General features: G+C 39.7%; 1 protein-coding gene across 2 annotated transcripts in view; it reads left to right on the top strand.

Annotated features, from left to right (window-relative positions):
• MRPL1 (mitochondrial ribosomal protein L1) overlaps positions 1–21,356 on the top strand; it is a 55,691-nt gene extending 34,335 nt beyond the window's left edge. For both annotated transcript variants that reach the window (XM_036764339.1, XM_036764340.1), the window contains 4 exons: positions 2,119–2,230; positions 7,386–7,492; positions 16,949–17,030; positions 21,013–21,356. In XM_036764339.1, the coding sequence (XP_036620234.1) occupies positions 2,119–2,230; positions 7,386–7,492; positions 16,949–17,030; positions 21,013–21,134 (423 nt within the window). In that variant the 3' untranslated portion in view covers positions 21,135–21,356. The remainder of the gene's footprint in view (positions 1–2,118; positions 2,231–7,385; positions 7,493–16,948; positions 17,031–21,012) is intronic.
• Positions 21,357–24,510: the final 3,154 nt, after the last annotated feature.

Below are 24,510 nucleotides of genomic sequence, written 5' to 3'. Positions count from 1 at the left end.
TATACATATATATATATATATATATATATATATATATATATATATATATATATATATATATATATATATATATATATGGATATTCCCTTCAACTACCCTAATACTGAGGTCTCATGAATCAAACTCATCATCTTTCCATGTAGGAATGTAAACAAAACAGTTCAACTTTAGTAAGTCCCTTGCAATTTCCGTTTCTTGATTACCTTTTCATGCTTCTCTTGATTCTTGTGTTTGAAAGTCAAATTTTCTATTCAGTTCTGGTCTTTTCACTGAGAAAGCTTGAAAGTCCTCTATTTTATTGAAACTCCATATTTTGCCTTGGAAAATGATACTCAGTTTTGCTGGGTAGGAGATTCTAGGTTTTAATCCTAGCTCCATTGACCTCCGGAATATTGCATTCCAAGCCCTTCAATCTCTTAATGTAGAAGCTGCCAGATCTTGGGTTATTCTGATTGGGTTTCCACAATACTCAAATTGTTTCTTTCTGGCTGCTTGCAGTATTTTCTCCTTGATCTGGGAGCTCTGGAATTTGGCGACAATATTCCTAGGAGATTTCTTTTTGGGATCTATTTGAGGAGGCGATCGATGGATTCTTTCAATTTCTATTTTGCCCTGTGGCTCTAGAATACCAGGGCAGTTCTCCTTGATAATTTCCTGAAAGATGGTACCTAGGCTCTTTTTTTGATCATGGCTTTCAGGTAGTCCAATAATTTTTAAATTCTCTCTCCTGGATCTATTTTCCAGGTCAGTGGTTTTTCCAAGGAGATATTTCACATTGTCTTCCATTTTTTCATTCCTCTGGTTCTGTTTTATAATATCCTGATTTCTCATAAAGTCACTAGCTTCCACTTGCTCCAATCTAATTTTTAAAGTAGTATTTTCTTCAGTGGTCTTTTGGACCTCCTTTTCCATTTGGCTAATTCTGCCTTTCAAGGCATTCTTCTCCTCATTGGCTTTTTGGAGCTCTTTTGCCATTTGAGTTAGTCTATTTTTTAAGGTGTTGTTTTCTTCAGTGTATTTTTCAGTATTTTTTTGGGTCTCCTTTAGCAAGTCATTGACTTGTTTTTCATGGTTTTCTCGCATCCTTCTCATTTCTCTTCCCAATTTTTCCTCTATTTCTCTAACTTGCTTTTCCAAATCCTTTTTGAGTTCTTCTATGGCGTGGGGCCAGTTCATGTTTTTCTTGGAGGCTTTTGTTGTAGGCTCTATGACTTTGTTGTCTTCTTTAGGCTGTATGTTTTGGTCTTCTTTGTCACCAAAGAAAGAATCCAAAGTCTGAGACTGAATCTGGGCGTGTTTTCGCTGCCTGGCCATATTCCCAACCAACTAACTTGACCCTTGAGTTTTTCAGTGGGGTATGACTGCTTGTAGACTAACGAGTTCTATGTTCCACGTTTGGGGGGGAGGTGCCAGCTCTGTCAGACCCGCACTACTCCTTCCCCAAGAACCCCCAGCCCGGGCTGGGCTTAGATCTTCAGCAGGCTTTTGCACTCCTGCTCTGATCCGCCACTTAATTCCTCCCACCAGGTGGGCCTGGGGCCAGAAGCAGCAGCAACTGTAGCTGCCCCACCTCCGCTGCCCCCTGGGCTGGAAGCCGAACCGCGAACTCCTTCCACTCCCGCAGCTTTTCCCACTAACCTTCTCCACAGTCTTTGGTGTTTGTGGGTTGAGGGGGTCTGGTAACTGCCGCAGCTCATATATTCAGGGCGCTAGGGGCCCCATCCGCCCGACTCCAAGTTTGGTTGTTCCACGCCGCTCAGGCTGGGCTCTGCTCCACTCCGTTCCCAGCTCCGTGTGGAATAGACCTCACCCAGAGACCATCCAGTCAGTCCTGGGCTGGAGCCCTGCTTCCCTCTGCTGTTCTGTGGGTTCTGCCGTTCTAGAATTGGTTCAGAGCCATTTTTTATAGGTTTTTGGAAGGACTCCGGTACGGAGCTCACTCTAGTCCGTGCTTACCAGCCGCCATCTTGGCTCCGCCCAACTTATTTTTATTATTATGTGTGTTTAGTGTTCATTTTCTAAATGACTCATAAAAGTACTAAATTATATTGAAAACTTCACTAGTTTCTGTAGGCTTTAGATTTCCATATAAGACTGTAATGTTATTGTGATTTTCAGATTTTGGATGATGAAATCCAGGCAGATTTTTATGTAAGTGTTCCAGAAATGATGCCAGCCCTTCAGCCTTTAAGAAGGAAACTAAAAAAGAGATTTCCAAGGCTTTCCCAAAGTAAGATAGTTTCTTATTACTATTTTATTAATATCAGTCTAACTTCTCAGATGTATTTGTTTAATTGTAAATAGAATTGCTAAGACATATGAGGTAAGTTATACATCCTGGAATTGAATTTTGTGCTATATTTAACTGTCATTGTCTGATTTACTCCAGGAGGATTGCTGTGGGCAACCCACTATACTTTTACAATTCACCTATTTCATAGTAATCCTTTAGAGTGAATAAATTTTGCTTGTTAGCCATTGATTATCACTTAAAACTTGGTTTATAGTAAAAAATAACAAAAAATTTTAAATTGGCACATTTTCCATTTTCAAATTTTGACTTGATTTGGTAGTAAATTTATTTTTTAAAAATTTAATAATTTTTTTTTTCCAGTTACATGTAAAGACAATTTCCATCATTCATTTTTTGAAAGATTTTGAGTTCTAAATTTTTCTCCCTTTCTTCCCTCCTCTTCCCCCTTTGCCCTCCCTACTCCCCAAGACTTTAAGCAAGCTGATACAGGTTATACATATGCAATCATGTAAAATATGTTTACACATTAGGATTTGACAGAGTTTTGAAACAGTCAATATACCACCACAAAAATGTACAATTTTCTTCCAGGTTAATCTTATTTATTGTGGTAAGTGTTTCAAATTTAAAGCCAGACCAAGGTATAATAAACTTTCGATAATTTTACCCATTTCTTGCTACACTGGAATATTTTGTTCTCATGTAGCATCTGAAGAAAATGGTAAACTGAGGCTAGGCAAAATACACACATCTTTTTGTTAGATCACCTTCTGTCATATTGGTATTTGTCCTGACTTATCCTGCACATAGCTTGTTTGTACATGGTTGTTTGCTTGTTTATTCCTCTTGTTCTGTGAGGTCCTCAAGGGCAGGGACTGTCTTTTGCCTTTCTTTGTGTCCCAACATAGTACCTGGCGCATAAATGTTTATTGACTTGATGGAATTCACTCTATATTCTTTCTGGAACAAGAACTGAGCTTGGATTATTATTTTGAGATTTTTGAAGAAGTAAACTTGGATTAGATAATAGCTTGTTTTGTGTCTTAACTAGTTCAGACCATCATTAGTTTGAGTCAGGACAAGACCAAACGTATACTGACTTTGGTCACATCTAACTAGATAGAAATTGGAACTGAATTCCAAAAGGCAATTTTTTAACTTCCTTACTTCCCAGGATGAATAATTAATTCTTTGGTGTTATCTTCACTGCTTTGTCTATTCACTAATAGTTTTGACTTCTTAACTACTTTTGTTCCTTCACTTTTTCATCAGTATTCTCACTTCAGAGTGAGTGGTCTGGTTTTTTGAGAATAAAAGCTTTTCAAATAATCTCCACTCAAACAATCAAAGTTTAAAGTATTTGCTTTCATTAATGGGCCTTAGTTTTTTTCTTACTTTCATAATGAGCCACATCCTCCGAGTAATTTGACCATTGAAAAATACATCTTTGCCCTCCTTTTAAATTTTTCATTTTACCCTAGCATGCTATCTTTAATAGCACAAAACATTTGTTGTTTATGTGTGCCAAACAAATGATTAACCTATCAAGAATGTTAGACTACATTGGAGAAAATGGCCCTTGTAATAGGCCTTTTTAGAGTTATTCAATTCCTAGTTTAGAAACTCTTTATTCCTCTTATCTAGCAAAAGCCTTAGGGACAAAATATAAATTACATTTTGAACAAGTGGGTGAAATGAAAGAAACAAACAACTCCCTGCAGCTGAGATCATCATTTTCCCATTTTGTTCAGCTTTACTAATAGTAGTGGGTGGAATTATGTCGTCTGAATTGAGTTAGCACATTCTGCTGCACGTCTAATGCTACAATTTTATTAGGTTTATTTTAATTACACAACTCGTAGACAGTCTCATGTTTTTATATTACATCATGTTCTCCTAAAAAATCCTTTGAAACTGGTATTTAACTTTGATAGGTAAAATCCAATTTCGTTCTCAATTTCAGCTACATATATGTATGTTGACATGGACACACATCTACACTCTGAGCTCCTTTAATTTCTAAATTGGATTCATTTTGTGCACAAATTATGTTTTACTTTGACATTTATTTATTTTTTTTATGTTTGACATTTATTATGCGTTACTTTGAAAGAAATGAGTCACATGTCACTTAATGGACTCTTTTCCCTGTGTCTGTATCACTTTTTGATTGTGACTTAACCACCAAAAGAAATCTAGTAATTTTTTTAAAAATTAATTTTTTCTGTTATTCTGTACTTAATAAACACCTAATAATATGGGCATTTCCACATACAAAGAATAAGATTTTTGTCAGCTTACATGCGATATTACTATTAAATTTAGTGGTCTTTACTTAATTTTTTTTGAAACTTTTAAAGTTTTGTTGAAGATCATTCTTTCCTACAGACGTGCTAGAATATTTTCATCTTAAAACAAAACCCTTCATTTTCTCTTACTAGGTAACTCTCCCAGTTCTCTCTTATCCTTCACTGCCTTTGCAGTGAGTGAGTAGTCTGTGTTCATGCTTGCATGTGCTCCCACATCCCTTGAACAAGGCTTTCATGATGGCTGAGCTTCTAAAACCACTCTCTCAAGGATCCCTGTTGACCTTCATGTCAAATTCAAAGACCTTCTCCCAGTTGGTCTCCCTGCATTTGCTGGTCCTTCAGAGCTTCTCCTCCCTGCCTTGGCTTCCATTGCACTTCCTTGTCCTAGTTGCTTCTCTGACCATTCATTCCTGTGTGTGTTTTGCTGGTTTCTTTTCTTTTCCCCCATTCACTGGGTGTCCCACAGGTACAGTCCTTGGGCTGCTGATGTTCCCAAGTAACCTGCCCCTCTGTCTCTACATTTACACTTTCTGAGAGAGAACCTGTTCTTTTTTTTACCTTTAATTATAACTTTAAATGCCAAAGACTCTCAAGTCAGCACCTCTGGCCCTAGTCTCTTACTTGGTTCTAATTTCTTCTGTTCTTGCTCTCTTCTCCTTCCTGTCCCCTAAATATAGGCATTCTTCAGGGTTCTGTCTTAACTTTCTTCTCTTTCTTCATTCCCTGCCTTGACTGTCTCATTTCTCATGGCTTTAATTTTCACTTCTGTGAAGATGAGTCCCAAATCTATATATTTAGTCCTGACCTCTCTCCTGAGCTCTAGGCCCTGCTAGATGGCTCTGCCTGGAGGTTTTTGTGACATGTTCTGTCCCAAATTGAATTCACCGTCTCTCCTTCTCTGCCCCACAATAAGTTCCCACACCTGATTTGAAACTGTTGCATCTTCAACTCACGACTGCCAGATACCTTCTGCTACTATCTCTGCCTTCATCCCTCTTGCATGAAAAGGCCCTTCTCCTTTCTGAGGCATGCTCCTCTGAGTGCACAAGTGATCCCATTCCATCTCATTTTTGCCAGCAGGTTGCATGCTACCTCCTCTCTCCCCATCGTCCCCTTTCACTTACTCATCATCATTCTATCGTCTGCTTCCCGACTGCCTCCAAACATACCCAAGTCTCCCACATTCTCAAAAACCTCTGACTTCATCCTTTCCACTAGTTATCCCTCCTTCCTCATGTAGCTCACCTCCTTGAGAAAGCTTTCTGTAACAGATGCCTCCACCTCTTTTCCTCTCACTCTCTTCTGTCTTTGTTTTTCTTTTGTTTTTTGAGGGGGGAAGTCAGGGCAATTGGGGTTAAGTGACTTGCCCAAGGTCACACAGATAGTAAGTGTGTCAAGTGTCTGAGGTCAGATTTGAACTCAGGTCCTCCTGACTCCAGTGCTGGTGCTCTACTCACTGTGCCACCTAGCTGCCCCCTCTCACTCTCTTCTTAACTCTGTGCTGTCTGGCATCTGAGCCCATCATTCAACCAAAACTACTTTCTCCAAAGTTGCTGATTATCTATTTACAATCTTAATGCTTCTTGACCTCTTTGCAGCCGTTGCCTCTGTTGATCACCCTCTTATCCTTGATGCTTTTCTTCTCTCTAGGCTTTTGGGACACTACTTTCTCTAGCTTCTTCTGCTGCAACTTCCTCCAGATCACACCCATAGGTGTGTCTTTCAACGCTCTGTTTCAGGCCCACTTCTCTTCTCCCTCTGTGCTTCATTTGGTGGTCTCTTCAGCTCCCATGGATTCAGTCTTCTTTTCCGTGCTGATGATTCTCAAATCTGCTCATCCAAAGGTACCTCTCAGCTCACCACCAGAGGTCTCACATCTCTTGCTGCCCATAGTACATCTCAAACTTAAAAGAGTCAAAACTAACCTCGTTATTTTTCTCTTCAAATCCTCTCCTCTCCTAACTTTCCTATTACTGTGAAGGATACAGTCTGTGTTATTCTCAAGTCTTCTCACTCCCCATATCCAGTCTTTTGCGAGGCCTGTCAATTTTACCTTCATATCATCTCTTCCATATATCCCGTTCTCTGACATTGCCACCACCCTGACACATGCCCACCTTCTCACACCTGGACTATTGCAGTAGCTGTCTGGGTGGTCTGTTTGCTGCAAATCTCTCCCGACTCTTGCCCAATGGAAATTCTGTTGTCAAATTTATCTTCCTGAAAGTTAGGTCTGACCACGTCCCCTACCACTTCCTAAACTTCAGCGGTTCCTTGTCACCTCCAGGATTGGGGATTCCAAGAGGTGGAGGTGAGAAATTCCCAGAATGAGGGAGCCCCCAGTACAAAGAACAGAGAGAGGAAATGGAGCATTGTTTGTGCAGAAGACCAAGGGGACTAGTATCTACTGAGTTTGTTTTAGGCATGATGAGTTTGAGATGCTTTTGCCTGTTTGAAATGTCCAGTAGGCAGTTGGTGAGTTGGGCGAAAGAGGGATTGGCTCTGCTCTCGTCTAAAGAGAGCAGATGAGTAGCAATAGGTGGAAGTTAAAAAGGCTTATGTCAGGAAAAACTTTTGAACAGTTAGAGCTGTCCTGGGGGAGATGGGCTGCCTCCGGGGGCAGGGCCTTCCTCTTGCTGAGGGTCTTTCAGGAAGAGGCTGGATAACAGCTTGTCAAGAACATTGGGTGGAGGGGGGTATTCTTTATCAGGTCTGAGCTGGACTAGAAGGCCACGGAGGCCTCTTCCAACTCAAAAATCCTGTGATTTTGTCTTGTATCTGATAAACATTCAGTAAATGAGACTTTATATTTCTCATACCAGATTCCATCAATCACGACATCGTGAAAATGCTTGAATTCTTTAAAAATGGACATGAGATTGTAGTAGATGAGGAAAGAGGGAACTTTCTCAAGACCAAGATAGCATTGGTAAGTTGCAGTGGGGATTATTGGCATGTGATGTTCTTTTTCATGTATATGACGAATCATTTACCTGTAACAGATGTGTCCCTTGAACTTATGCTTCTGAAATAACAATGTCTGTAATCTCCCCATCCTTTGTGTTTGTTCTCCTTGCTTTGGAATTATATGTAATATAATTACACATTAATAATAATCATAGTATCTACTACTATGTATTACCTTTTTTGTATAGGTTGGGTATGTTTTGTCATCATGAAATTTTTCAGCTTTTTGAGGGAGAGCTTATGCTTTTACAACACACATTTGTGTTTGCGTGTTGCCCCCCCGAGCGCCACTCCCCCTCTCATCCCTTGCTCCCTCCATATTCTCTATATCACTTTAATAGGGTTAATATCTAATTAGTAAGTTCCATGAGGGTGGGGATCGTGTCTGTCTCTCTTGTTGATAAGGACAAACTTCCAAGTACACAGTAGGGGTTTATTGAAATCAATTATTGTATCCATAGAACTGGACTGTAGTAAAGAAGGAGAACCTGCCTCTTTGGCAAACCATTCCACTTTTGGATAGCTCTGATGCTTAATAATATTTTACTTGAATACAATCTAAATTTGCCGCGTTGCAGCTTCTAGCCTTTACCGTTAATGCTTTCTTCTGGGGCTGAGCGGAAGTGTCTGCTCCCTCTTCTCCAGGACAGCTCTTGAAGACCAAGGCTCCTTGAACAGCTTCTGCTGTTGCTTGAACACTAGATCGCCTGTCATCCTGCTTGTCCTCTTCTGGATGCTCTGCAGCTCACAGACACCCTTCCTAAGGTGTGGTTCCCAGAATGGAACACTTCACACTGCTTCCCGTGGGGGTCGGATCAGTTCCCAGATCCACCAGCGCCATATTAGTGAGCGTGTCTTCTTACAGCTTCTCTGGCATCCACTGTTTCTGTCTTTCATCATCATCATTGCCAGTTTGAAGATGAGGCAGAAGATCAGAATTGTTTTGATACGTATTTTTCTCATTATTGGTGATTTGAAGCAACATTTCATTCTCAGTATTCACAGAACTCTTTCACTCTGTCCCCTGCAGCTTTTCCCACTAACCTTCTCTGTTGCCTTTGGTGTTTGTGGGTTGAGAAGTCTGGTAACTGCCATAACTCACTGATTCAGGGCTCTAGGGCCTGTTCCGCCCGGCTCCCAGTCTGGTTGGTCCTGCCATCACCCACACTGGGCTCTGCTCCGCTCTGAGCTCTGTGCACGATAGACCTTACCCAGTGACCATCCAGCCTGTCCTGGGCTGGAGCCCTGCTTCCCTCTGCTATTTTGTGGGTTTTGCAGTTCTAGATTTTGTTCAGAGCCATTTCTATAGGTTTTTGGAGGGATTTGGAGGGGAGCTCATGCAAGTCTCTGCTTTCCAGCTGCCATCTTGGCTCCGCTCCCCCCAGTTGTTTTTTCAGTGAGATAGTTCACATTGTCTTCTATTTTTTCATTCTTTTGGTTTTGTTTTATAATTTCTTGATTTCCCATAGAGTCCTTAGCTTCCATTTGCTCCATTCTAATTTTTAAGGAATTATTTTCTTCAGTGAGCTTTTGGACCTCCTTTTCCATTTGGCCAGTTATGCTTTTTAAGGCATTCTTCTCCTCCTTGGCTTTTTGGACCGCTTTTGCCATTCGAGTTAGTCTATTTTTTAAGGTGTTATTTTCTTTAGTCTCCTTTAGCAAGCCATCGACTCATTTTTCATGATTTTCTTGCGTCACTCCCATTTCTCTTCCCAATTTTCCTTCTGCTTCTCTTACTTGATTTTCCAAAATCCTTTTTGAGCTCTTCCATGGCCTGAGACCAATTTATATCCTACTGTGTGTTTTTCAAATGTTTCACTATTATTCTTTTCTGTTTTTTTTGGGGGGGGGAGTTTTTTTGATATCATTATTTCTCCTATAGTTCTACCCTCACTAAAAAAAAAAAAAAAGCCTTCCCTTGTGATGAATAAGGTTAGTCAAAGCAAACCCACTCATTGGTTCATGTGCCCCTCAAGGCCATCATCTCTTTGCCATCATATGGGAAGTGTGATGCATCAGCAGTCTTCTGGAGTTAGCATCGGTCATTGTGTTGATCACAGTTCTTGGGTCTTTCACAGTTTTTTGTATGATGAATTGAATTGAGAATTGAAAACAAAGGAGATGCCCTGGCATCAATATGGCCTAACAAACCGTTGTAGGAAATGGAATGGACTGTTGTGCTGTAAGAAACCACCGTCACGATCCATGTGAAGAAGCCTTGAAGAGCTCATACCAGCTGATGAAAAGCGAAGCAATAGACCAGGAAAACTGTGTGTGCCATGGCTGCAGCCGCGTAAATGCGAAGAACAACCGGAAAACAGTCACCACTGAATGCTGAGTAGTGTTTACAGCGGCCATGGCTGGCCACAGAGAAGAGAGGGGGCCGCTCATAAGAGTGAGAGAAGTGCTTTATGACTGGTCTTTGATGCACACTCGGGTGAGATTGGAGTGGGAAGGCACTTCACATGTCACCTGCAGCTCCCTGATGGACTAGAAGAGCTGCGCCAGTCAGGCAGCCATGTACAGGAGGCTGCTGGTTAGAGGAGGGCAGCTAAGGTGGCCACTGGCTTTTCCTGGCTCACGTTTCTGCAGTGATTCATTATGTGGACATTTATTTTTCTTCTTCCTTCATAACATCTTCATCTTCTCAGAACTCTGGAAAGCAGCTGTTTGCTCCTGACCTGCAGGTTCCCTTCCCGACCTTCTCTCCTCAGGACGGCCCATGTGATCCATTGTTCCAGGAGAAGTTGTCAAAGTAACAATGAAAGGTTTGGATATGCTTATGTTGCTTCATGAATGCTGCCACATTTACTTTGGCATTGCCACCAATCTCGACCCTCCAGATAATGCCTTTTGTGCCTGGGTCTTTCAGAAAGACATCACAACAGTCCAAAAAATCTGTTTCATTGAAGGGATCACCTCCAAGTCCTGATACTCAGTAATTGCCCTAATCCAATTTGTTTTATTTGATAAACTGCTTCATAAGCCAGACCTAGAAACAGTACCAATTCTTCCTTTCATATGAAAGTGGCCAGGCATGGTGGCAGTTTTGCATTCACCAGGGTTGATGCCTACTCTGGGGCAGTTTGGTGGAGAGTAAGGGTGAACAGTTGCCATCTTTTGGCTGGCCCTGAACTTGGGAGTATTTCACATTCGGTGGTCATTACTGGATGAGGACATGAGTGGAGGATGTCAATAAAGATGAATGATTATGTTTCTAATGATTATATAATTAGCCTATCAAATGCTTTTTAAACAAAATGAGTGAAATCTTTCCCCAAAGTTATGCAAGACTAATTTGTTTTACCCATTTTTATGGTATAGCTTCAGCCTTGTTAGTTTCTAAGTTATTAATAATTCTGAATAAGTAGGTCTTGGATTAATGAGGTTTGAATGTAAAAAAATATCTCTTGCTTGAACATTGTTAAGCCTGGCTATGGGGTTTGCTTTATCTTCTTGGATTATGGAATAAGTCACCATTACATTATGGAATCAGCTTTTAGTTCACAAAGTATTATAAAGTGTTCCAAAGGACAGAGGCAATTTTGAAAAAAGTTTTTTGCTCTGTGTGGTAGGAGCAGGATCCTAGTGCCCTGCCCCATGTGGTTAGGCTAGGAAAGATGTGAGGCCTAAGTGACTCAGGGGAAGGAGGCTCAGCAGGCCTTCCTGGATGCCTGAATCCAAGAAGCTCAGCCTGGGCCCTGGTACTTGAACCCCTTTCCCCTTGCCTCCCCCGCCCCCATGCAGCCCGGGGAGCAACAGTCACCTCATGTGCGGTTTTCATCTCAGCACTAGGGGTGCAATGGAAGAAAGAGGCAGACAGTCTCCTCCCTGACTCTCCATGACCCCATTTGGGATTTTCTTGGCAGAGATGCTGCAGTGGTCTGCCATTTCCTTCTCCAGCTCATTTTATAAATGAGGAAACTGAGGCAAACAGGGTTAAGTGACTTGCCCAGGATCACACAGCTTAGTAAGTGTTTGAGGCCACATTTGAACTCAGGAAGATGAGTCTTCCTGACTCCAGGCCCAGCACTCTCTCCACTAGGCCATCTAGCTGCCCTTCAGTGAAGGAGCTTCTAGTCCACATATAAGGGGAGGTGAACAAGGCTTCAGTGGTTCAGGGGCATCTTGGCTGGGTTAGGAGAGGGCAGAGGCCCTTCCCCACGTGGAGTCCCTGGAACAACTCTCCCATGGCAGACAGGGCTGTAGGAGCTCAGGAAATCTTCCCCCGCCCCCACCGCCCCAAACTATCAGATCTTCTATGAATGTTTCATTTTATTTCAGTGTCGAGCTTACGGTACCAAATCAGCCTGGTCAGCCCTGGCCTGCAGCACTCGGTCTGTTAAATACAATTTCATTTTTTACAGTTAAAGTGATTTTGGAATCTGGGCCTTCTTCCTCCAGATGCATTGCTTACATTGTGCCATGTGTCATTCGTTAAGTGATTAGATTATAACATCTATAAAAATTGTATGTAAGATTGAATTCCACAACCAATAAATGCAAAGAATTTTTACTTAGAAGGCTGTAAGTCTGAGCAGTTACATTGCTCTGTGTATCTTTGTGTTTAAATACACATACCTTCCGGCCACATGGTTTTAGGTAGACATCACTCCAATTATAGGGCATTTTAAACTGTCACTGTTTGCTGATCTTGTATATACTCAGCTCCTAGAGTTGGCCAACCAGATCTTTTTGGATAGCTATTCAGGTGTACGCAGACTTGCCGGGACCTGATTTAACTGGTCTCAGAGCTATTTTCAAATCTATTTGAAACTTTCACATGTGCCTGTCTGCCATGGGTTCCATTTCTTCCTAAAAGCAGTGAACATCAGTCTCTCTACTGCATTCTACTTATGTAATAAATAGCAGTGTTGATATTTTCTGCCAAAATATTATTGGCAGCCTGGCAGTTGATAAAAGGTGAAGTATAAGTTGTAACAAAAATAAACAAATGCAGGCAAGTGAATTGCATGATGGAATTAATTACATATATTGAAATCTAGATACCTTCAGTTTTAGTGAATATGTTAGAACAGGAAAAATACAGTCTGCATTTAGAGCTCAGAAAAACTAAAAAATGTATATATTGTAGACATAGTTTTTGAAGGCTTCTTCTGGAAGATTGAATGGTGTATTTAAAAATATAGCCTGGAGGCAATATACGGCTAAATTCAGTTTTTTAAAAAATAGTTTACTTAGTCTTCTCACTGCTTTAAATTCATGATAAAACTTTTCTTGTTTTCTTCTTTGAATACTACAGTATGTTTGATTTCCAGGAAAATTATCATAAAGGAAAATTTGAAAATTATGGAGTCAAAAAAAATGCAGAACAATTCTGCCAATGCTTATTAGCGTAAAGCAAAGGAATTTGGCTATAGAATTTAGAAGTCTGAAGAAATGTGTTTCAGTATATATTTAGGTAGATAGACTGAGTCAGTAATCAGTAGTTTGCCTACCTCTAGGAAAATTAAAATGATGAAACTGTTTTATTCTTATCACCAGTTTCCTGGTATCTTAGAATTATTATTCATCAGACCCCTGGGGATTTCCCAGAATATCTTGGGATAGGAGGTATGACTGTCTCTTTTAGCTTTGAAGCAAGACTTATATTCAGTTCTTATGGGGACTGGTAGATGACGCATTTTTAAAATTTGTTGATGTCATTCCCTAGAAAATACTTGAGCACATTCAATTTTACCAGAATGTGTTAAGCACCTACTTAATGAATAAGGCTCTCAGAACACTGAGGCGAAAACTGACATTATTCCTGTCCTCGTGGCATTGACATGCCACTGACCACAGTGGACCATTCAGCATTCACAGATCTCATGTATGTGTCACATGGTGAATTGAATTGTGTTTGCCAGCTGTCAGACTAATGGCAAAATGTCTTTTTTTACTTTTATTTTCAAGAATCAGGTACTTCATGATAGTAAAAAAAACAAGGTAGTCCTGAAAGGAAGTTAATTCTTTATGTTCTAAATTTAACATTCTCATTGATGTGCTACTTTTACCTGAGGCTGCTTCGAGGAAGGCTCTTTGTCATTGTGAGCTATTATTATCCTCTATTTCAACACCAGCATTATGAGGAGATTCCATTTTGTCTCACAAAAGCCTAAAGAAATAAAAGCTTTCCAGATATGTAGATACAGTATGCTTGTAATCTATTGCCTATCTTAAAAAATTGTTCTATGTAGATTTAGATTACATCCTTGAAACCACTATCAAACATTTCCGCCTAAGGCAGATTGGTAAAATGTTAGCAAAATAGCTGTATATATGTACAAACCGTACCAAATCCTGGATAATATGGTGCCAGCGATTTCATCATGATGCCAAGTTATTTTTGGTGTGACCTTATCAATGAAGTGGATTTTATTCTTTCTGCTTATAAAGCTGTTTGGTTAGTCAGTATGATGTTATCAGCACTGTGTGCCAGGCGAAAAACATGGTTCCTGTCCCCAAGGAGCGTACATTCTAACGGGGAAGAATCCATTAGAGCCCATGATCTTGTTTTATATCGTAAAAATTTGAAAGACAAAGGCACCAAACATACTACTGAGTGTGTCAGCAATGGGGCCTCATTAGGGGGTCCTCAGGCTTCCCAGTAGATCTATCCAAGCTTAGTCTGAGCTTTTCTCTTCTGCATACTTGTGGGATGAATGTTGGAAAAGTTGGCAGGAACTCTTCAGGCTCTCCTGGTTCTTAAGGAACCTATAGCTTCCTATCCCCTCTCCCCAGATAAACATATACATACACCATCAATCACCACCAACACATTCAAAGAAAAAGGAATTTAGGAACCAGATTAATTGTTCAGTTTTTAAAGAAACAAAAAGAATATTTAAAAAGACACCATATTGCCAAAGGTAATAGTTTCCAACCTCAATGGAAGGTTCTAGAGAGGAAATCTGAAAGGATCCTCTGGAAGAATCTCAGCACAAAATAACACATTGCCCCAGATTTCTGCTAGAGAAGAGGCTGTGCTCTAAAGTGCCCCAGGATTTCTGTCCAATACAAGTTTTCTACAAAGGTCTCAGAGAAATGTGATAGATATGTTGTATGCCCTCCTACTCTTTTACCAGGCAATTTTGCCATTTAGTTGACTATAATTTTAGAAGCTTTCTTTTTTTCTTAGGTGACTTCATTTTTCAATTCTTTGAATGTTCTGATTTAGTTGGCTTAAATGATTTAGTGTCTTTACAAAAAACCTTCATTTGAATGTAAAACAAAAGGACTCCAGAAAATTTGGTTTGTTTTTTAGTTTTATGAACTGTACACATTCCCTGCTTGTTTTGCTGGTTGTTTACTAAATAGCAAAGTATTCCTCCTTTTGTTGCTGTGGTGTTTAGAATACAGGAAGGTTAGCAAAACACGATGAAAATACATGGGTTTGTGTGTGGTGTGATTGGGTGGATGAATCTGAGTCTTTTTGTGGAGGGGTTCACTGCCTGAATGTGAGGTTTTTGGTTTTGTTTTCTCCATTATTTTAAAAACACACCAACAAACCAATTGATTTCAAGGTAATTAGTACTGTTTTCCCAAGGGTATTTCTTACTCTGTTGACTTTGGAAAAATTGATTTGATGACAAGGTATCTAAAGTTGAAAAATTTCAGAGAAGTTATTGCTGGCATAAGTTGTACAGAGTAAATGTGATCCTATGTATACATCAAGTTAATGCAGCATTGAAACTATGTCAGCTTAGGATTTATGTGGAGCTTTTTTCATAGTAGGATATCTTATTGGGAAGTTTTTAAGAGGGTGAATGTTTGTTATAAGATTGGGCCTGGTATTCTTGAGACCACCATGACAGTCTCTTCTTAAGGGAGGCTGTTGCTCATAGAACATACTTACGGAAAAATACTGACAATAACATTTTTCAAAGGTTAGTACAGCTGTGACTCCCAGATAATATTGTCTACCACCTGCTTGGTTTTTTCCCTGATGGACAGCCCCCTAAGATAATATTTTGTGTACTACCATCTTGTTTTTTCTCCTTGATAGCAAACGCCTAAAATGATATTTGGCCCTGACCCCTTATATGCAACTTGACCAGCTCCAGGGGGGCCACCCAGAATCAGAGTATAAGGACCCTCCACTCAGAAGGGCACTTTAGAGCACACCCTCTCCTCTAGCAGGAGCGTACCTTCCCCCTGGAGCACCCTGTTCCTGCTGCCTGGATCTGTGACTCTGGGCTCCCCAACACAGCGATGCCCTTAGGTATTATACTCTGTGTTGGTATATATGCCAGAGTTGTATGTTGGTCCCCCTTTTCCTCTCTCCCTTTTACCCCTTTTCCCCATTACTTGGAATAAAAGTTTTCATGAACATAACTCCCATTGTTTCGCATGTTATTCTCAGCACCTGAATTCATTGAGGGATTTGATGTCTCTGGCTGGCCCACGGGGCCTTTCCTTAGATATAAACTCAGTACCCAGACAAGGACTTAACCCATTGACAGCCACACCTTCCCTGGGGGAGTGGGGAACTGAGTGAGTGAGAGTCCAGTTGTAGAAAGCAAGGGTCAATAGGAGAGTCCCACATCTTCCCAAGAGGGACTCCTTTTTTGCCAAAGAACTGTTACAAAATAATGTTGTATAAATATTTTTTCTAGTGTTTTCCTAATCATCTGTTCTCTCTCCATGTTTGTTTTTTTCTCAACAGAATAGATTTTGTTTTTATACATTTGTTTTGACACCACACTTTCCAATAAATACTCCAATAGTCTCTTTTTTTTACCAAAAAGGAAGCTTTATAAAATGGTTTAATTTAGCAATTGATGCCGGCAGCACATCAGTTTCTACTCTCAGATATTAACTGAAAGGAAATAAATTTCCCATCAGTCATCTGGAATCAGCGTCGGCCCCTGTATTTGACCTGTGTTCTATTGTCTTTTAAAATTGGTTTTATTTATACCGTTATAGCTGTGCATATTATTCTTTTGATTCTGCTTTCTTGTTCTGTATCAGCTCGTAAGAGTTTTCCCATATTTCTCTGAACTGTTTATTCCTTAGTAGTGTAGCAGTGGGCCATTTCATTTAAATACATACTTTAATTTGTTTAGCCATTCCCCAGCTGATCAGCATAGAATTTTTTCCAGATTCCTGCTACTATAAGTAGTGCTGCTAAGATTATTTTGATTCACACAGGACTTTTCTTCCTGTTTACTACTCTAATATTTAAACCTAGTTACAGGATAATTAGATTGAAGGGAAGAATGAACCATGTAGTCATTTTTCTTAACTCTGCGTTATTCCCCAGAACAGTTGGATTACTTCACGTCTGAGCCAGGTCTGTTAGAGCTCTTGTCTCCCCCCCATTTCTTTAGCCGTTTCTTTTACCGTCTTTACTGATTGGAAGCTTGTTCTACAAGACGTGTTTCTGTGTTGTTCATGTTGTATCATCTTCTTTCAGCTGGATATGCCAACTAATGAGATAGCCGCTAATCTGCAAGCAGTTATCACCGATGTCTGCAGGCACAAACCACAGAGTAGCGGTAAGTTATACACTGAAAATTAAAATGAGATGACCAGAGTATCTCAGTGTCATGGCAGTGCCATGGATGAGAAGCATGTTAGGTGGATGTCTGCGGAGGACCTGTGGAAGTCCGTGGTCAGGAGTTATCCAGAATGAGAAGGCTTCAGTGGGCTGCAATCTGTACCAAGTGAAGGAACTGTTTTTATCAGTAATATCTGAATCCATGGAAGAACAGTGAATGTCCTAGTGGAGTTGGGCATTTGGTGGGCCTCAATACATACTTAAATTGTGCAAAAGATCCCTTCCCTCACTAGTCTAAGGCTTTTTTCCCCTCTTCACCTTCTGCTCATTGTGTGTACCGGTACACGATTGGCAGTTTTTGTAACAGTGTTGTCCTTGTTGAAAAGATGGAGGAATATGGGCTAAACAGTAGTATGACTCAATGGATTCAGAGCTGGTTGAATGGTTGAACTCCAAGACTAGTTGCGAGTGGTTTGGCGTTAGCCCAGGAATAGATGCATGGGCCTGTGGCTACTTGATGCCTCCGCCTCCTTTTCTCTCATTTGTCCGTCCTTTGCAGTATATTGTCTAGCCTCATCACTCAACTAAGACTGTTCTCTCCAGAGCTACCATTGATCTTTAAGTGGCCAGATCTAATGGTCTTTTCTCAGTACTCACCCTTTTGGACTCTCTACAGCATATGAAACTGTTGACATAACTCCCCTTGGAAACGCTCTCTTCTCTGGGTTTTGTGATGCTGCTCTCGGTTCTCCAGCTGTTTGTCTAACCATGCTTCATTGGTCATCTTTGCTGGTTTGTTATCTATCATACTGTCTAATTCTGAGTGTACCCCACAATTATTTTTCTCATTTTTTGGACTCCCTACTTCTATCAAAGGTGCCACCGTCCTTTTCAGTCTTTCGAATTCACAATTTTGGCTTTATTCTTGACTCATTTTTTCTCACCTTACATATCCAATCATTTGACAAATTCTGTCTATGCAACAATGTAACAATTATGTTTTATAAATAATCCATACTTAAAATTCAGTCTTTTGATCTTCTAACTTTTTTTTTTGAGGGGGGAAGGCAAGGCAATTGGGGTTAAATGACTTGCCCAAGGTCACACAGCTAGTGTGTCAAGTGTCTGAGGCCGAATTTGAACTCAGGTCCTCCTGACTTCAGGGATGGTTCTCTACTCATTGCACCACCTAGCTGCCCTGATCTTCTAGCTTAAGCAGCCACTATCCCATCTCCCTCTTACCTATTATGTCTCATCTTTCTTGTTTAATTTCTTGAGAAAGATGTTTGTGTATTAGAATTTCAACCAGTATAATGACCAGTTTTGACTTGAGGACTGACTACGTTGCATGTCTCCCTTCCACTTCTTAGTAGGGAGATGTGGACCAGAGTTATGGAATGAGACATGAAGGGCACCTAGGGTGGTCAGGGGCTTTTAGGTCATGTCATGTGGGCATGAGTTAAAGGCACTGGGTATGACGAGCTGAAGAAGATGGAGTGGGCATGATGGCTACATTTACATATTAAAGGCTGTCATGTGGGAGGAAGATTCTTTTTGTCCTGGAGGGCAGAGCCAGGAGCAATGGGGGGGAAGGACTAAAGAGATACATTTAAACTTGATGTCAGGAAAAACTTCCTAATGGCTAGTACTGTTCAGAAGGGGACTAGGCTGCCCTGAAAGGTGGTGGGTTCCTCCTTGTTGGAGGTCTTCAGGCTGGGCTGAATGACCACTAATCAGATATTTTATAGGGGCATTCCTTTTGGGTATAGTTTGGCCCCTATAGGTCCACTGGAGTCCCTCGTGACTTTCAGGGGCCATGATTATATGAGGTACATGTTGTACTGGTTTGGCTGTACCTGTCGTTATGAGGGAGAGTTTTATTAGCCATGCTGGAGGAAGGGGTGGGATTGTTACATTTTTATGTTGGCGTCACTTCCCAATGAGGGCAGCGAGGTTGTGCGGTGGATGGAGTGCCAGGTCTGGAGTCAGGAAAACTCTTCTGAGTTCAAATCCTGCCTCAGATACTTACTAGCTGTGTGACTTCCTGTTTGCCTCAGTCTCCTCATCTGCAAAATGAGCAAATCACTCCATTGTCTTTGTCGAGAAAACCCTCAATGGGATCACGAAGAGTCAGACGTGACTGAAATGTCTGAGCAGCTACCCTCCGCAGCGACATCCCTTCAGATTACTCCTGTTTCCAGCCTCACCAGATCTATGTTTGTGGCATCATTATTCACTCAGTTGTCCATGTTTAAAACCCTGGAACTATCTTTGACTCTTTTTTTAAAGTTTTATTTTACTTTTTCCCCCTCAACTAATACGTGTTTATTTCCTCTCCCTCCTCCCTGCTCCCCTCCAATTGAAAAAGAAAAAAGAAAAACCAGACCCTTGTAACAGACACTATAATCAAACAAAACAGATTTCCTCACTGACCACATCCAGGAACGTGTCTCATTCTGCCCCTCGAGTCTATCGCCTGTCAGGAGGTGAGCAGTGAGCTTCCTCCTTGCCCCTCCAGAGTCCTGCTTGGTCATTGCATTCCTCAATAAGGGGTTCTGAAGGTGTTCACAGCTGTCTGTGCATCGTTGTTGTTATTGTGTACGTTGTCCTTTGACTCTTCCTTTCACCTTTCATGTCCCTGGGAAGGTCCCTTCGACAACATCACTCTTTCTCACCCTGAGGTCCCCATGTTAATATAGTCCCATATTACCAGCCTCCTGATCCAATGCCACTCTAGCCTCCTCATAGATCATCCTGCTATCTGTTTCTCCCTCTTCCAGTTCACCTCTTATGCTGCTGCTAGAATAAACTCTCTAATACTTAGATTTGGTCATGTCACTTCGGATCAAAAATCTTTTTGTGCCCGTGTCATGGCTGCCCAATAAAGGCCCGACTCCTTTGCATAGCATTCAGTTTTCTGCAATCTTGTGCTATGCTTCTTTCCCAGCCTTACCTCATTTTCCTCCCATGTAAGAACTTTATGCTCCAACCAAACCAGTCCCTTCTGTGGACCTACCATGCCTTTGCGCACAGTGTTTTCTATGCTTAGAATGCCTTGTCTTTTCCGCAGCTGAATTCTTACTCATCTCAACTCAAATAGTTGCTTCTACACAAAGTTTTCTCAAATTCCCCTAATGTGTAGCAACCCTGTTGAATGAATATCGTTTGGGTGACTGCCCACATAGACTATGATCTCATCAAGGTGAGTGTTCCCTGTAACAAGCCTTCTGTGCCAGCCCCTGATGCCATGTTAGTCACATCTGTGCCATCTTCTAAGTTTATCATTGGTGACCCAGCAAAATTCTGGTGGCCCTTTCTTACTTTGTCTTGCTTTCAGAAAGGTATCAGTAGAGCACACAGGCTGTCCAATGAGTTAAGCCACTTGGCCAGCTCATCTTTTTTTTTCCATCATGCATTTCTTTGATGACATCATTTACTTAAACTGACAGTACAGTTCTGGCTAGCTTATGCTGACCCAAAATCGTGTTTCTTTTGAAAAAATAAAAAAGACATCATTTTTAAAGGAAGCTACCACTTGGTTGATCACATTTCAATTTATCTATTTTCAAGGAATCTCACTAAGTGGTGGCAAAGTAGCAGCTGTGCTGAATGTTTAAAATAAATATTTACAATCTTTTCACTTAATGTGAATATCACCACCTGCTCCCTTCTGTATTAACTTTGTAATAAAATGAAATTTGGGTGAATATCATCCGGGAAAGAGATGAATTACTTGGTGAGCACAAGGATGTTTAAGGACAAATCATTTTTAGTGACGAGGCCAGTTTGTCTTGTATACTAAAAGGGAAGTCTTTTTTTTAAAAAGACTTCTAAAAATTTTTTAGAATTATAAACAATTCAGTAAGTAGCAGTACATTCCAGTTGAATACAGTTTGGTGGTGAATGTTGCTTATTGTACATGAGCATGTAGATAGCAGGTATATGTTGAATATAACACAAATTTTTTGTTTTGTTTCCAGGACCTTTCATAGTACGTGCATTTCTTCGTAGTTCAACAAGTGAAGGATTATTAATAAAGATTGAGCACTTATTACCTCAAGAAAAAGTAAAAGCAGAAGAAAGTATTAAAGGAACTACCTAAAAAATTCCATCTTTTGAAATGACTTTTATTGGATTTAATAACTTGCAGATGATGAAAGTCACATCTTCAAAAAAAATGACTTATTTTCATACTTGAAAGTAAATTTTGTGACCCAGATCATCAAAATAAGAAGTAACACAATCTCAGAAGAAGAATGAGTCATAAAGGAACTCAGGACTAGATGGGCTTACAAACTAATACTATTAAACGTTCAGAAAAATACTGACTGCAGCTTTATTCAGATTGTAAAATTAGGAAAAGTTAGCATTCTAACAAATTCCTTCTGTGAGAAGGTCCCAATACCTAAATCAGTGAGGGAGAAGTCAGAGAAAGAAAACCATAAGCCAGTATCTCCAGTAGATTTCAATGCAAATATATTGAATAAAGTATTAGCAAAGATGTTACAGCTACATATTAAAAAGATTATACACTATGACCAAGTTGGATTTATACCAGGAATGTAGGGTTGACTCAGTATTAGAAAACTAACAGACCGTTTTAATTAAAAAGATAACGGAAATCACATGACTATGTCAATAGATGTGGAAAAATTTTGACAAAATATGCAATCCCCTTTATGTTCAGAACATTAGCAAACATAAACATAAATGGAGTTTCTCTTAATGTGGTAAATAGTATCTAAAAACCAATAGCAAACGTCTTCTGTAAAAGAGTATCACTAGAGGCCTTTGTAGTACAACCGAGATAAGAAAGGTTGTCCATTGTCACTTGTTCTTTCATATAGTTCTAGAGATAATAGTCCTAAGTAACAAGAAAAAGAAATTGAAAATAGGCAGAGAAATAAAATTATCTGCTTTTTGCAGATCATATATTAGTTTACTTATAGAATCTTAGAAAACTAGAAAGTTAATAGAAACAATACTATTTAAGTCAAGAAGCAGAACTTAAATTAAACTTAAAAAAATCATTAGGTATCCCCAGAAGAAAATCCAATAGTGAAAAATTTCATTCAAAATTACTTTAGAACGTATAAAACATATAGCAGCTCACTTACCAAGACATGTAGGAATTATATAAATAAAACTGAAAATACTAGAGAAATGAAGTCAAATGAGGAATTATTTGCTTGTGGTTAGAGTATGGTAATGTAGTAATAATGACAGTACTACCTTAAGTAATTTATAAATTCCATACCGAACTAATCATATTACCAGAGGATTACCTTTTAGAACTGCAGAGGGGTTTAATATTAACGTCTTAAACTATGCTGTAAAGCAATAATCATTAAAACTATGTCCTGGTTAAGAAAGAGAAAATTTGATCAATGGCGTGATTAGGTATACAATTATATTTATGGAAGCAAACAGTGACGTATTCAAAGACATCAAATATTAGGCTAAGTATTAAACTAAATTCAACAGACCTGGAAAAATGGCATGCAATCTGGCTGAAATTAGTTTAACATTTTACAACACATGCTTTAATCTGATAAGCTCAAAGTACATATATGACAGCTGTAAAAAGTCATAAATTGGGAAGCAGGACAGTAGAGAACACAAGGAGAAAGTCACAAGAGATAAGGTGGGCAGTTTTACATAAAATTGTGAAGTTTTTGCACAAATAAAAGTGCTAGTTGTAACTAGAAAGGAAACAAGTGATTAAAAACTTTCAAAGCAAAATTTTCTGATAAATATCTAATGTTCGAGATTTGTATGGAATTGATAAAAATGTATAAAAACAGGAGCCATCCCCTAATAACTAAATGGTTACAGCAAGTAAAAAGGAAATTTTCTTTTTATTTATTTTTTGGGAAGGGTGAAAGGCAGGGCAATTGGGGTTAAGTGATTTGCCCAAGGTCACACAGCTAGTGAGTGTGTCAAATGTCTAAGGTTGGATTTGAACTCAGGTCCTCCTGATTCCGGGGCTGGTTCTCTACTCGTTGCGCCATCTAGCTGCCCCAAAAGGAAATTTTCAATAGAAGAAATGAAAGTTAATCATATGTAGAAAAATGTTTCAAATCACTGTGAATGAATAAAGCAGCTTTTATTTTATTTTGTTTGTTTTTTGCAAATGTTAACCATAGTTTTATCCTTATACTGGCTTTTAGAGACTAGGTGACCAGAATGGTAAAGTAAACTCTAACACAGAAAAAAGTTCCAGAACAAATACATGCTCTTCCAGAGAGGAAGGGGGGTGGGGTGAGGCATGGAGTCACCATCTTGAATCTGTCCGTCTGGCAAGTTGAGTAAAATAGCCAAGAAACTCCTCTTGGCTCTCCAGAGTGCATTGCTGACTTCATCGCTGCAGCTTTCACCTCCCTCCTCTCCACCACTTCCATGGCAATTATGCTCTGCAGATGAAACAGCATCTATTAAGAGTTTACTGTATGCTGGGCACCATGCTGCACGCTAGGTATACAAATATAAGCATGCAAGACTGTCCATATAGGAGCTTATTTCTAATGGTAGCTTGGTTGCACATTAGATACTCGATCTGAGTTCAAATTGGGCCTCAGACGCTAGCTATGTGACCCTGGGCAAGTCACTTAACTTCTGCTTCACTTTCTTCACCTGTAAAATGTAAAATGAGGATAATATCAGCACCTACCTTCCAGGGTTGTTGCAAAGATAAAATAAGCTAATATTTTTAAAGTACTTTGTAAACTCCACAGTATGATTTAAAGGGCTATGCACAGAAATGAGAGGGCTACGCACAAAGTAGCATAGTTTGGAAGCAGCCAGGAAGAAATAAGAGAAATGCAAATGAAAATAATTCTGAGGTTTCATCTTCCATCAGATTGTCAAAGATAACAAATAAGAAAAATTAAAATTGCTTGATGGTCATGCAAAATAATTGTATAGATTTAATTACAAAGGGTTCCTTATAAATAGCTTAAGTAGCTAGAGGAATATTAAGTGTTTGTGGCTGGGTCATGCCAATAAAATTCTACTGATTTATAGTTTTAGTGCCATACTAATTAAACTATCAAAGGGATACTTTGTAATCTCAATAAAATAATATAGTTCATTTGGAGAAACAAAAGACCTAGAATTTTAAGGGGAATAATACAGGAATAAATGGAAAATAGAACTTCCAGATCACAAACTATATTATAAAGCAGCAGTCCTCAAAACCATTTGCTATTGGTTGAAAACTAGAGAATTTAGATCAATAGAATAGACCAGACAAGGGAAAAACAATGGGCCTCAAAGATCTAATGTTGGCTAAATCAGAAACTACCTTTCTTGGTGACATAGGGAGTTCCCATGCATAATTATGTTCCTGTCATTGATAACAAGATCTATATATGCTGCCCCAGGCTCTCTCCTGAATTACAGTTCTGCCTTTTGGACATCTTGAACTGGATGTCCTACGAACATCTCAAACTCAGCGTGTTCAAAACAAAACTCATTTC

This window comes from Trichosurus vulpecula, chromosome 6, assembly GCF_011100635.1.
Source record: "Trichosurus vulpecula isolate mTriVul1 chromosome 6, mTriVul1.pri, whole genome shotgun sequence".
NCBI classification, from domain to species: Eukaryota; Metazoa; Chordata; class Mammalia; order Diprotodontia; family Phalangeridae; genus Trichosurus; species Trichosurus vulpecula.
Note: the sequence above shows the minus strand (reverse complement) of the source record. Positions and strands in the feature narration are given on the sequence as shown.